Raw genomic sequence first — 15,628 nt, 5'->3', positions numbered from 1 at the left:
GTTTAGGTATGTACATGGTAACTTGTAGCTTCTTTCTCAAGTATTCTGTCACGGAATATAGTTACGTCACTTCGGCAAGTATGGCCAATTCCTCACCTCTACGGCTGCTGTAATCACATTGTTTCGCCTCTGTTTTGCATGTATAAAAAAAAAAAGGACATCACACAACACCCAGCCATCACGAGGCAGAGAAAATCCCTGATCCCGCCGGGAATCGAAACCGGGAACCCGGGCGTGGGAAGCGAGAACGCTACCGCACGACTACGAGATGCGGGCGTTTGCATGTATAAAGACATCGATATCTTCGTATCTGCAAAACTACACTATCATGCTGCCACACTGTAGTGTTGAAGTACCGTGCCTCGTAATATTTACAGCCATTTTGGCTGGACAATGTGGTTGAGGGCTTGATATTAAGCGTGTATTTCAGTTCAGGTAGCATCATGGGTTGGAAGAATCTCTAATGTTATTTCCAGTTGTGATCCACCAAATTTTAGAAGACACAATTCCGCCATTTACGTATCTGCACGTTATGGAGAATAGCATCACCTTATTACGTGTTGTGACATTTGTTTAGCATTTATAGTAATGAAGGGTGGCCAAACAGGTCTTAAATTGGATAATATCTGTCGAAAGTGGTTTAAGGATGGTGAAGTCACGAGTCTATACCTCATGACACAATGTGGCTTGCCCACTCTGCAGACCGAGCGAGATGGCACAGTGGTTAGACACTGGACTCGCATTCGGGAGGACGACTGTTCAATCCCGCGTCCGGCCATCCTGATTTAGGTTTTCCGTGATTTCCCTAAATCACTCCAGGCAAATGCCGGGATGGTTCCTCTGAAAGGGCACGGCCGACTTCCTTCCTCATCCTTCCCGAGACCGATGACCACGCTGTCTGGTCTCCTTCCCCACACCAACCAACCAACCAACCCACTCTGCAAAGGAGAATAGGCGGCGACAAGCAGTGGCAGATCAGCTAATGGAGTACAATACTGAGATTTCGCATGTTGACACAGAGCCATCGTCAGCTACGTTTGTGTTGCTCACAGGATCATCGAGATTGGAGTGTTGATCAACGGAACTTCTCGCCTGGTGATGTTTCTTGATACATCAGCGCGACGATCGTGTCACAAAAGATTCGAGCCATTGAGGACAGAATTGTGCTGTGAGAGACATTGATTTTGGCTTCAGTAGGGCCTTTGGTAGCAGTCCGAGCCACTGTCAGGCTAGTAGCCTACATGGCCTTTATTGCAGACAACCTGCATCCTTTCACGCTCGATGTTTTCACTGATGGTGATGACAAATTCCAGCAGGATAACAGTCTGTGTCAAAAGGCCAGAGTCGTGCTACAGTGATATGAGGGGCGTGATAGTGAACTCACTCTGATATCTCGGCCACTAGATTCGCCTGATACGAACCCAATGGAACGCATGTGGGATACTATCGGCAGCCAGCTCCGCGCCCAAAATACCATCCGTAATTTATGGCAACTGGGAGGACTTTCGTAGTCATCTGGTGGCACCCACCTCTGGTAAATGAACAAGTAATTGTCGAGTTATGATGGTTTATGGCGCAGGGCGTTAAACAGCTGTATCATGAGCCCCCTTGAGTTAATGATTTACTAATAACATTAAAATCAAGTTTCATCCCCCCCCCCCCCACACACACACACAAGAATCGTAAGGACACCACAATACGATGAGCTTCAGAAAAGTTCTTAATAAAATCACAACGAGATACAGGAGAATAACTAAAAAAAAAGACATGAAAAAATCTGCAAACACACGGTTAAAAAAGAGCTGATAACCGACGCTGGATGACTGCTTATAAATAATGAGTGAACCGTCTGTTATGTGACACATTAAGATCTGACACACAATATATTGAGAAGAATTCCGGACACCACATAAAATATCAAAACACGTTCAACACTCGCCTAGTTATCTGCCAGTTCAATATAAAATATACTCAGTTAGAATATGTCGTATTGACAGCTGTGTCCCGCATCTCTGACATGCCTCTCTGACCCGTGCAAGAGCTATTTCTTCAGGCCCTGTCGGCTGGAAGGAGGTAAACCTAGGTCGCACTGAATGTTTTATGAATCTTCAAGCCACTAAGCCTTCCACAACACATGGCCTTCCTGGTCACAAATGAAGTGACGTCCTGCAGGGGAACTGAACAGTGAGCAGCCGTATAAGCCAGTTCGTTTCTGTGAATCCCTATGTGTCCTGGAACCCACCAAAAAATGATTTATTTTTCTTGCCTTTGCAAGAGAAGAAGAGCGCCCTGCACTTGTCCCACCATCCCGTCTGCTAGGTATATTTGCCCAATAGCGAGAAGAGGACTTTGAGAATCTGAGCAGATGAAGAATTTTCTGCCATGACGCCGTCTCATCTGCTCCATTCTCCTCAGGATAGCGAACAGTTCCGCGTAATAAACTGAAAATTGCTCTGGGACGTTATCCTGAGCACAGGCACAGGCGAGAATATCTCCTTGTTTGGACCTATCAATGTAAACAGTAATAAAATCTTTTTAAACTACTAGTGTACACTGCTTCATGTAATGAGTCAGCTCTAAAAGTAATCTTTAGTAGCCAGGGGGACGCCCAGCTCCACCGCTGGCGTTGGACCTTAATGCCTACAGTCTGTAACAGTTCAACGCTCTCCCTTGCACAGACCCCAGATGACACTGTCGGCTCCAGAGGCCTATGACTGACTCAGTTAGGAATGTTTAAGACCTTGAGATATCTCAGTTTCCGTTCTTAAAGCTGCGGCAACCATGTAAGCTTCTCATAACATGTAAGGTCCAGATATTTCACCTTTCCATTAAAAGTGGGAACGGTACCTACCACCCCCCTCCACCCCCCCCCCCCCCCCCCCGGCCTCCGTTTTAAAATGGGTAAATTAAAAAGAGAGTTGAACACATTAAAATCAATAGAAACAGCTCTTTCGAAGAGAATTAAAAACCTGTGGTGCAAGTCGATTCCTCCTACTATCTGATGGTCAGCTGCAGTTTCTGGGTAGCCGTTGCGATGTTGGAGGATTCACAGTAAATGGAGAAGTCGTTCACAACCAAGGTCCACAGTTCAGATCGTCGCACTGCGGACGTAATACTGTTTATTGCAATGGCGAATGGCGTGACACTTAAAACTCTCTGTTGCGAGACACCGTGCTCCTGCTTAAAGCGGTCGAAATGGTACAAATGACTCTGAGCACTATGGGACTTAACACCTGAGGTCGACAGTCCCCTAGAACGTAGAACTACTTAAACCTAACTAACCTAAAGACATCACACAGATCCATGCCCGAGGCAGGATTCGAACATGCGACCGTAGCAATCGCGCGGTTCCTGACTGAAGCGCCTAGAACCGTTCGGCCACCGCGGCCGTCCTTGGAGAATTCATGCCATGAAGAATTGCTGCAGTGTTTCGTTCCAGATGTGGACCAACATCCTATTTGGCACGTATTCATAAATGCTTTGACACATGAGTGTCTTGTTGATAGCGTATACGATCTTCAGATGACGGTAAAGTAAATAACTTTCATCGCACCATTTTTATTTCTACATCTTCTTAAATTAGTCAAATCTATGGTGCGGAAAGAGGACATGAAAATAAGTGAATTAATTGTGCGTAATGAAGCCAAAAGTAATTACAAAAGAGTTATCAAATAAAGTCACACGTGAAATTTTAGATTTTGAGTGTCATTTCAGATAACTTGTCTTTATAATTATTATGGCTGTTTTACTTCCATTAATGCTTGTATCTCATCCAATAACATCACGACAGGTCATTATTATTTGAAACTTCTGAGATGTCCAATGTGTACAGTATATTGAGCAAATGAGCTTTTATTAAATAGAGACTGCTGACCCTATCAAAAGTAGCGCTGCACTGAGTGATTTAATCTTATCTGTTGCTTTCAGATGCTGTACAAAGACTGCTAAGAGAAGAAAAAGAAATTGAGTGTCACACCATACCTTGCGCATGAAAATTCGCACTGAGCCACGCCGGACGCTGCCAGCACACGATGCTAAGTCTCTAATGTTGTCGAGGATCCAGCTCCTGAAAAAGAATACGATCTTCCGCTCAACACTCATTCCTCGTATATGACGTCTATAAAGATGTGCGCTGTCACAGGTAAAATGAACTATTTCGAAACATTTATCATTTATTTCTTTATTTTCAAGGTGTCGGATCTAGTGCTGATACGTGAGGAAATAGGAAATGGTGGGAAATGAGCCACATTTTCATTAATCGTAAACATGTGTTCTCGTAATTAGTAAATTGTATTTTAATTTTTATTTCATTCAGCCTTTATCTATCATGCTTTATCAAAATGTCATAACATAACTAGAAGTTTTTGAAAGAAAAATATGAAAACACTGAACACTGTGGTGAAATATTAACAAAATTTTCGGCTGCTTTGAAAACTGTTACCGTACGAAATTAACCTGTTCAAGTGTATTAAGGATACCACAACACCACATAACAGATGGAGACAGAATATCACGAGCGGAGCACAAAAAAGGGGAATGTATATTTTCAAAACACTCTGACACGAAAATGGGGAACCAGTTTCTTCAATCCTCATTTCTCCTTCGTCAGCAAAACTACTGGCATGCGATCGCATTCCCCTTCCTTTAATCCAGAACATTCTAAATCCTTTTACACAAACTCCCTTTGTAGTTAGGCATTCATATGCAACATTGTCCCCTCACTAACACTGTCTGTGTAAGGATTTTAAATTAAACACCTTTCAGCCGTCAGTTTTCAACCTTATTTTATTAGGCAACCAGTTTCGGCGCTTTATTACGCTATCTTCAGGCCCCTGACCGACGTGTAGGAATATACCTCGCTTGTGATCGAAGTATGGAACAGGATTACTGGTATTAGTGGATATCTACTTGCTATGGTGACCGCTTCAAACATCACCCGCCGACTAATAATTACAAAAGAGCTATCAAGTAAAGTCACACGTGAAATTTTAGAACATTTAAACGATCAGCTAACTGGGAAGAACCAAGTGTACTTTCACTCTGTGAATCATTGTTTAATGTTTATAGCTAAGGCGTGGACACTATTTAATTGAATCACGCCACCTTGTACATTTTTTCAAAAGGTTGTTCCTTTAAATATCTAATTTTTAAAATTTATTGATTTTTAGTTTTTAGTTGTTACAGTCAGTGTGTGCTCTATATTATGCACACAGCGACATAATAGCTGTCACTGGCAGTCTTGCACTGATATAACTTTACGTTTTGAGAAGAAGGCCCATTATGGCTTGGGAACGAAAACGTTTTGTAAAGTTCATTTATTCTTACTATGCATCCTGTGACATTTAGATGATACTTGCGCTCTTTCTCTGAAGTACTTCTGTGCTTGTTAGCAAACATTATTTTCGGGAAGTTGGGATTTTTAAGATTCATTCTTGCTATCAGCTTTTGCAGTGAGGGACCTCTGTGTTTTATTTAGGGTGCCATCTAATTAACGCTGGCAGTTTTTAACGTTGATGTGAGTTTATATTATATTTTATGTTCCCAATGAAGCATGTTTTACGACTTAAATGCCGCACTTGCTTGGCATCTGAACATAGTTTTGGTATTGTTAATCAATAGTAACAGGCAGTGACGATCTCGTGTTTCAGAGAGTGGGGAGGGGCATAAATCCACATTTCAGGAAGATACGGGTATGAAAAATGTTGTTGCGCATAAGACCACTCGGGAAACTAAAAATTGGTATTCAGAGCAATCCTACGTACTTTTATGCTTTCCCTGTCTTTATATACGTTAATTTTTAATTTTCATTCGCCTATCAATGTAAGTATATTTTCAGCAATTTGTGAACAGCAGTCATGTGTAATAACTGACGTGATTAGTCGTTATGACAATATTCAGCAATTGAAGACTATCGTAGCTCACTGCTTGTAGGCGCCATTTGTCGAGAGCTGCATGCTAGTATGTTTTAACATACTACGTGATGTGTGCAAATCAGAATACGCACTACACCTCCGACATGTTTATGATATAAAGCTTTACTGTAGGTCTGGTCCCACTTGGTTTGCACTGGAATGCGCCATACGTCTTCAGTCCAGAGACTGGTTTGATGCAGCTCTCCGTGATACTCTATCCTGTGCAAGTTTCTTCATCTCTTAGTATCTACTGCAGCCTACATCCTTCTGAATCTGCTTAGTGTACTCATATCTTGGTCTCCCTCTACAATTTTTACCCTCCACGCTGTCCTCCAATACTAAACTGGTGCTCCCTTGATGCCTCAGAATATGTCCTACCAACCGATCCTTTCTTCTAGACAAGCTGTGCCACAACTTTCTCTTCTCTCCAATTCGATTCAATACCTCCTCATTAGTTATGTGATCTACCCATCTAATCTTCAGCATTCTTCTATAGCACCACTTTTCGAAAGCTTCTATTCACTTCTTGTCTAAAGTATTTATCGACCACGTTTCACTTCCATACATGGCTACATTCAATAGAAATACTTGCAAAAACGACACTTAAATCTATACCCGACGTTAACAAATTTCTCTTCTTCAGAAACGCTTTCCTTGCCGTTGCCAGTCTACATACACTCCTGGAACTGGAAAAAAGAACACATTGACACCGGTGTGTCAGACCCACCATACTTGCTCCGGACACTGCGAGAGGGCTGTACAAGCAATGATCACACGCACGGCACAGCGGACACACCAGGAACCGCGGTATTGGCCGTCGAATGGCGCTAGCTGGGCAGCATTTTTGCACCGCCGCCGTCAGTGTCAGCCAGTTTGCCGTGGCATACGCAGCTCCATCGCAGTCTTTAACACTGGTGGCATGCCGCGACAGCGTGGACTTGAACCGTATGTGCAGTTGACGGACTTTGAGCGAGGGCGTATAGTGGGCATGCGGGAGGCCGGGTGGACAGTCCGCCGAATTGCTCAAAACGTGGGGCGTGAGGTCTCCACAGTACATCGATGTTGTCGCCAGTGGTGGCGGAAGGTGCACATGCCCGTCGACCTGGGACCGGACTGCAGCGATGCACGGATGCACGCCAAGACCGTAGGATCCTACGCAGTGCCGTAGGGGACCGCACCGCCACTTCCCAGCAAATTAGGGACACTGTTGCTCCTGGGGTATCGGCGAGGACCATTCGCAACCGTCTCCATGAAGCTGGGCTACGGTCCCGCACACCGTTAGGCCGTCTTCCGCTCACGCCCCAACATGGTGCAGCCCGCCTCCAGTGGTGTCGCCACAGGCGTGAATGGAGGGACGAATGGAGACGTGTCGTCTTCAGCGATGAGAGTCGTCTCTGCCTTGGTGCCAATGATGGTCGTATGCGTGTTTGGCGCCGTGCAGGTGAGCGCCACAATCAGGACAGCATACGACCGAGGCACACAGGGCCAACAACAGGCATCATGGTGTGGGGAGCGATCTCCTACACTGGCCGTACACCTCTGGTGATCGTCGAGGGGACACTGAATAGTGAACGGTACATCCAAACCGTCATCGAACCCATCGTTCTACCATTCCTAGACCGGCAAGGGAACTTGCTGTTCCAAAAGGACAATGCACGTCCGCATGTATCCCGTGCCACCCAACGGGCTCTAGAAGGTGTAAGTCAACTACCCTGGCCAGGAAGATCTCCAGATCTGTCCCCTATTGAGCATATTTGGGACTGGATGAAGCGTCGTCTCACGCGGTCTGCACGTCCAGCATGAACGCTGGTCCAACTGAGGCGCCAGGTGGAAATGACATGGCAAGCCGTTCCACAGGACTACATCCAGCATCTCTACGATCGTCTCCATGGGAGAATAGCAGCCTGCATTGCTGCGAAAGGTGGATAAACACTGCACTAGTGCCGACATTGTGCATGCTCTGTTGCCTGTGTCTATGTGCCTGTGGTTCTGTCAGTGTGATCATGTGATGTATCTGACCCCAGCAATGTGTCAATAAAGTTTCCCCTTCCTGGGACAATGAATTCACGGTGTTCTTATTTCAATTTCCAGGAGTGTATTATATCCTCTCTACTGCGTTCATCATCAGTTATTTTGATCCCCAAATAGCAAAACTCATTAACTACATCAAACGTCTCATTTCCTAATTTAATTCCCGCAGCATCACCTAATTTAATTCGACTACCTTCCATTATCTTCGTTTTGCTTTTGTTGACGTCCATCTTATATCTTCCTTCTTCCATTTCGTTCAGCTGTTCTTCCAAGTCCTTTGGTGTCTCTGACAGAATTACAATGTCATCGGCGAACCTCAAAGTTTTTATTTCTTCTCCATGGATTTTAATTCCTACTCCGAATTTTTCTTTTCTTTTCTTTACTGCTTGCTCAATATACAGATTGAATAACATCGGAGATAGGCTACAACCCTGTCTCACTCCCTTCCCAATCACTGCTTCCCTTTCATGCCTCTCGACTCTTATAACTGCTATCTGCTTTCTGTACAAATTGTAAATAGCCTTTCGCTCCCTGTATTTTACCTCTGCCACCTTCAGAATTTCAAACAGAGTATTTCAGTCAACATTATCAAAAGCTTTCTCGAAGTCTACAAATGCTAGAAATGTAGGGTTAGTGTTGCCTCAAGTGTTCCAACCTTTCTACGGAATCCAAACTGATCTTTCCCGATGTCAGCTCCTACCAGTTTTTCATTCGTCTGTAAAGAATTCGTGTTAGTATTTTGCAGCCGTGGCTTATTAAACTGATAGTTCGGTAATTATCGCATCTGTCAACACCTGCTTTTCTTGGGGTTGGAATTGTTATATTCTTCTTGAAGTCTGAGGGTATTTCGCCTGTCTCATACATCTTGCTGACCAAATGGCAGAGTTTTATCAGGATTGGCTCTCCCAAGGCCCTCAGTAGTTGTCTACTCTCGGGGCCTTGTTTCGTCTCAGGTATTTCAGTGCTCTGTAAAACTCTTCACGCAGTATCGTATCTTCTATTTCATCATCATATTTTTTTAAAAATACGTTTATGTAATCTTCCGTTTTATTCTGTGTTATAGGACACCGCACTCCGTTTTTAAAGCTCTGGCAAGTGACATATACCTGCATGGCTATCCTATGCACCGTATCCCATGTACTGTACGCTTTTCTACCAGATATCGGTAGCTTAATATTTTCGTGGTAATCAGTCTCAGAAAATATTATGAGATTTTATACTTCTTCCCTAGGTCAACCCGAAGAAGTCTAAATATAGACGAAATGTATACTTGGCAAATATTTAAAAAAATTTAACACTGCAACCAAGATTATCTGCTTTTCATACGATTATCGCTGTTGGCACAACTACCAACAAACAAGTACTAACATTATGACAACGCTCCTACTGCCAGCCTGCAAGCGTCCCACTGCTGCAGTGCATTTACTGCACATTTACGTATAAATGTGTGTGTTTTCTTTTTCGCTGCAGTGGTGAGGGAGGAGGGGACTCACCGGAAGTAGGCGGTGCTGACGTACACGTTGGCCGTCTTCTGCGGCAGGCACTCCTTCTCCGCCGGGGCCACGCCCATGTTCACCGCCCACTGTTTGAAGCCGGTCGCTGTAGAGCACATCACAGGCCCGCCCGAGTCTCCCTGGCACATGGTCTGCGGCAGGGAAATACGTCGCTGACAGTTGGCACTACTGAAGGATACACATGGAACTAGTGTTTGAGCAAATTGTTCCGCAGGCAATCACACTTACAGCACCATAAAATATAGCAAATAATGGAAGTGTACTTACGGTGCAGACATGAACACATGATTTAATTCAAAAGTGATTTGAGGTTTATTATTATTATTATTACGATTATCTATCATATGTACCAGACACGCATCCCAGTGTCTGAGTAACACATTTTCTCAACGGTGGAGTGGCCTTGGTGTACCAATTACGGGCGGTAGGACGTCAAACGGGCCGACTTGGAGCAGGAGAGGCACCACAGGACATTTTAATTTCCACTGTCTATACTTTTAAAGGTAAATTCATAAAACTTTGTCAGCATGACCAGGAAGGATTCAGGATTCACACTCATTGCAATGGAAGTTGGAAAAAAAAAGAAAACAAATTTCGTTTACATGTGAAATTTCATCATTTTTTCACTTGCTATTGGCTGCATTTGTTGCCGTAGGTACACTTTTCTTCGTAAGTAAGAGAGGTTCTTCGATGAATTTTGCTCAGCATACAAACCATAGTTACGGGTGTATGAAACTCGAGAATTTCCCAAATCTGTTAAAAACTGTGGTAAACATTGAGATAATTATCTATAAAATTCGAGTTTTCTCTAAACATGAAGTACAAACGTAACAGCCCATTCATTTTTCCATAGATTACATAAATTCTAGAGTTTCATATACCTGTAAGTATGGTTTGTAAGCTGTGCAAAATTCATCGAAGAATCTCTCTTATTTACGACGAAAAGTGTACCTATAGCAACAAATGCAGCCAACAGTGAAAAAAATCATGAAATTTCACATTTAAGATGTATTATTTTTTCGTGTTCTTGAACTTCCACTGCTATGAGAGTGAATCCTGAATCCTTCCTGGTCGTGCTGACAAAGTTTTAAGAATTTATTTGTAAAAGTATAGACAGTGCAAATTAAAATGCCCTGTGGTGCCTTTCCTTCTCAAAGTCGACCCGTTTGACGTCCTACCCCCTTTAACTGGTCTGCCAGACAACCCAACCTAACTGTGTGCGGACCGGCAGAAGTAAAGCTGTGAGGACGGGGCGTGAGTCTGGCTCGGGTAGCTCGGTTGGTAGAGCACTTGCCCGCAAAGGTCCCGAGTTCGAGTCTCGGTCGGGCACACAGTTTTAATCTGCCAGGAAGTTTCGTATCAGCGCACACTCTGCTGCAGAGTGAAAATCTCATTCTGGAAACCCCCCCCCAGGCTGTGGCTAAGCCATGTCTCCGCAATATCCTTTCTTTCAGGAGTGCAGCGCACACTTGGCTGCAGAGTGAAAATCTTATTCAGGTTTCTGACGTGATTACAGCAGCACGACGATAATTAATAGGCCTAGAAAGCGGAATTGTAGCTAGAGCTGTAGACATGGTACATTCCGTTTCGAAAATCGTCAGGTAATTCTGAGATCCACGGTGTCAAGAGAATGCCTAGAATATCAATTTCAGGCATTACCTCTTACCACGGACAACGCAATGGCCGACGGCCTTCACTTAACGACCGAGCAGCAGCAGCGTTTGCGTAGAGATGTCAGTGCCAAGAGACAAGCAATACTTCGTGAACAGCCGCAGAAATCAATGAGGGACGTACGACGAACGTATCTGTTAGGGCAGTGTGGAGAAATGTGGCGTTAGTGGGCTACGTCAGCAGATGACCAGCAAGATTGCGTTTGATAATACCACGACATCGCCTGCATCGCCTGTCCTGTGCTCGTGAACTTATTGCCTGGACTGTAGACGACTGGAAAGCCGTGGCCTGTTCTTATGAGTCCCGATTTCAGTTGGTAAGAGACGACGGTAGGGTTCGAGTGTGGCGCAGACACCACCAACCCATGGATCCAGGTTGTCCATAAGGCACTTGTGAAATCTGGTGGCGGCTCCGCAGTGGTGTGGGCTGCGTTTACACGGAACAGTCTGGGTCCTCTCGTCCATCTGAACCGATCGTTGACTGGAAATGGCTATGTTCGAACACTTGGAGACCATTTGGAGCCGTTCATGATCATGATGTTCCCAAATAACTATGTCACGTCACTCGGCTACGACTGTTTGCGGTTGGTTTTGTAGAATATTCTGCATAATTCGAGCGAATGATTTGGCTACCCGTATCACCCTAATTGAATCCCACAGCACATTTATGGGACATAATTCAGAGCACAATATCCTGCATTGGCAACGCTTTCGCATTTGTGGACGGCTACATAGGCAGCGTGCCTCATTAGGTCTGCTGGGGACGTGCATCAGTTTTTTCAGTTAGTGCCACATCGAGTTGCTGCACTACAAAGGATAGGAGGAGGCTCGAGCCGATATTAGGAGGTATCCCTTACCTTTTGTCATCTCAGTTTATTACATATGACTGTTGTACACGAAAAAACACTGGAGGACCAAAAAATCAAACAGCTTGAAATACAGACACGTTATTAAGTTGATGTTAGCTACTTCGCATAGTCCTTTCGAAGGTATCCACATTCGGCGTAAGAAGATGAACAATCATTTTTATAGTATACTGGGTGATCAAAAAGTCAGTATAAATTTGAAAACTTAATAAACCACGGAATAATGTAAATAGAGAGGTAAAAATTGACACACATGCTTGTAATGACATGAGGTTTTATTAGAACAAAAAAAAAGAATAAAGTTCACAAAATATCCGCCAGATGGCGCTGGACAGCAAAACGCATGACAATCGTGTATAAAAGGAGCTGTAATGAGAGAGAGAATCAGATGCGCCAGCAGTCGCAAAATGTTGACGTTACCTGAAAAGGCGCTTTTCGTGAAGCTCTATTATCAGAATGGGGAATGTTCAGCGTTACGATCCTATCGCCATAGGAAGCGGATTCGAACGGGTAAAGGTCTGTTGACAAATGCAGCTGTGGCGAGAATGATTTCGAAGTTCGAAGCAACGGGTTGTTTACACGACAGACTCCGTGATGGCCGACCGAGCACAAGGCACAATGCTGCTGAGACAGTTCAGGAAGAAATGGAGACTGCAGCGGGATAGTCTATGCACGGGGAAGGCAGCGCTCGTGCAGACGCACGTCGCACCGGCATTCCATACACTACTGTTTGGTTGGCACTGAGGCGTACCCTCCGATGCTATCCGTACAAAATCTGTAGTCATCATGAACTGTTTTTAGTGAAGCGGAGGGCATTTGCGGTGTGGGCGTTTCAAAAGATGGCGGAAGATGACGATTGGTTGAGTAACGTGTTGTGGACCGACCAAACTCATTTCACGCTCCGAGGGTCTGTCAACGCCCAGAACTGCAAAATTCTGGCTACCGAAAATCGTAGAACTGTCGTGGAAACTCCATTGCACGATGAGAAAGTCACGGTACGGGTTGGATTTACCACATCTGCCGTTATCGGGCCTTTTTTCTTCGAGGAAATGCGAGATTCTAGTTTTGTAACGGCTACCGTGACGGGTGAGAGGTATGCCGATATGTTACAGGATCGCATCATCCCCAGCCTGGCTGATAAACACCTGCTGGAACGTACGATGTTTATGCAGGATGGCGCTCCACCCCATACTGCTAGACGTGTGAAACATTCCTTGCGCGCGTCGTTTGGTGATGATCGTGAGATCAGCCGACACTTTCGTCATGCTTGGCCTCCCATGTCCCCAGACCTCAGTCCGTGCGATTATTGGCTTTGGGGTTACCTGAAGTCGCAAGTGTGTTGTGATCGACCGACATCTCTAGGGATGCTGAAAGACAACATCCGACGTCAATGCCTCACCATAACTCCGGAAATATTTTACAGTGCTTTTTACGACATTATTCCTCGACTACAGCTATTGTTGATGAATGATGGTGGACATATTGAGCATTTCCTGTAAAGTTTCCTGTAAAGAACATCATCTTTGCTTTGTCTTACTTTGTTATGATAATTACCGCTATTCTGATCAGATGAAGCTCCATCTGTCGGACATTTTTTGAACTTTTGTATTATTATTATTATTATTATTATTGTTCTAATAAAACCCCATGTCATTCCAAGCATGTGTGTCAATTTGTACCTCTCTGTATACATCATTCCGTGATTTATTCAGTTTTCAAATTTATACTCACTTTTTGATCAACCAGTACATGTAACAATGACGCATACTGATTAGCAGAATGATGAAGATTACTCACACCATTCCCACAGCAGGAACCAAAAGCCACACAAATGAAATCCTATAAATTATTTCAGAGCTTGAAGATAAATGCATCTGAAATAATTTTGAAGAGCATAGTTTGAGAGCACCACAAGCGACCATGCAAAACTTTCACGTGTAGATAAGCTGTAATAACACGCTAGTGGATATTTTAGACGTATAGTAATACTCATGTGACAATAAAAGCTTCATATATATTTCAATGGTTATTGATACATATTCCGAATTTGACTAGGCTTCACTGGTAGTAAAGTGTTTGCGTAAACACTGCACAACTTCGTAAGGTATGCCTGAAGCCTTCCATCGTTTTGAATAGTCAAAATATGTTAACGTTAATGCAGTTTGTCGTGTTTTGCCATGTTTGCGGTGAATGTTATTACGCATCCACTGTACGCGGACACAATACAAGTGATTTCCTTAAACTCAAGTATCCCCATTCGTCGTAGAGACCTTGAGCTTCTGTAACAACGTTTTCATGTCGATGTGTCAGCGTCAAATGGTTTGGATGTGGCACAACACTTGCTCATTTATACAACTCGTTGCATAATTCCTATGAGGGGTCAATAAGTAATGGTGCCATCGTGTAGTACTAAAGCAGAAGGTATAGCGCCAAATAGCAAATTTGCTGACGATTTCTATTCTGTTCAGGCATCTATCACTCCTGATTCAATTGTTTTGTTCAGTTTTGTGCGATCTATCTCACTGAATGGCGCTAGATCCCAAAATTTCCATGGGGTGAACTGACATCCTTCTCACAGGAAGAATGGCAATAACCTTACATACATATCGTACTGTAGACTCTGTGCATTCCGTATCCAATCTATTAGTAAACTATCATATGGATAAAACTCAGAGTTAAGAATGACGTTAGCAGTAGTTACTTACAATCTCTTATAGATAGACTGTTATGAATGCTGGCATCCACAAACTTCAAAAGTCTGAACTGTTCCTCATCTGTTACAGTGACGTGAGGTATTTTCCATCCTATTTTACCCATTAAAATCCCATTTCTCGTCATTATCTACTTAAATGCATGAGTTATTATCAGTCGCAATTTTTACCAGAGTAATTTCCTTTTTAGCATTCATGCTAACGCGTTTATGTCTTCAGAGTACCCTACGATAAGCTTTATGACATAAACCTGCTCTAATTGACGTGTGCTATGCTTTTGTTATGTGTACCAGTTTCTCCATGAATCATCTTGTGTTTTCTAAACTGTTTGAGCTGAAGGCAACTCAGAAATATGCGTTTTAAGGGTTGATGTTTGTATACATTGCTTGTGCGGTTGACCTCTGGCATGTTCAATTCAGATCTTGTTTCCAGAAACAGAAATACTAAAGCATTAAGTGTTACCGCAGTGCTACCATCCTTTTTTCCATCCAGTTACAGGAAACTCTTGCATGGAGCAATTAAAGCATTGTGGGTCTGGAGAAAAGTCGTGATTTCATGGCTTTTTTTTTTTTTACTGAAGCATAGCTATTGTGTGAAAAGTATCCCTGACGTATAATTCTACAGTAGCAGTTATTTTGAATGATGCTACTGTTGGGTATCAAGCTCTACGATTTAAGAAAGTGATGGTTCTTCTTTGTTGTCATGTTGTGTTCTCTCTGCGAGGTCCTACACTGATGGTTGCATGTGCTGGATTTATACATTGTGCCCATCCTGTTTTAAGTGGCGGTATATCACAATTTCCTCAGCACAAAAGTCAGCTAAGCGCCCACCTCGGTTCGGAATACGCAACTCGGGATGTTAAAATGCCTGGACGGTCGGTGACAGGTATGTGGGGTCATTGGGTGTCTCAGCTATCTTATATCC

The 15,628-nt window shown here is 43.6% G+C and overlaps 1 protein-coding gene across 1 annotated transcript in view; it reads right to left on the bottom strand.

Annotated features, from left to right (window-relative positions):
* LOC126291777 (kallikrein-4-like) overlaps positions 1–15,628 on the bottom strand; it is an 88,551-nt gene that overhangs the window by 11,007 nt on the left and 61,916 nt on the right. Inside the window, exons 5-6 of the mRNA XM_049985467.1 lie at positions 9,437–9,588; positions 3,982–4,066 (exon numbers count right to left, since the gene is read on the bottom strand). Of these exons, the coding sequence (XP_049841424.1) occupies positions 3,982–4,066; positions 9,437–9,588 (237 nt within the window). The remainder of the gene's footprint in view (positions 1–3,981; positions 4,067–9,436; positions 9,589–15,628) is intronic.

The sequence above is a fragment of the Schistocerca gregaria genome, chromosome 9 (assembly GCF_023897955.1).
Source record: "Schistocerca gregaria isolate iqSchGreg1 chromosome 9, iqSchGreg1.2, whole genome shotgun sequence".
Classification (NCBI taxonomy): Eukaryota; Metazoa; Arthropoda; class Insecta; order Orthoptera; family Acrididae; genus Schistocerca; species Schistocerca gregaria.
The sequence above is the reverse complement of the archived record's forward strand: the minus strand, read 5'-3'. Positions and strand labels throughout refer to the sequence as shown.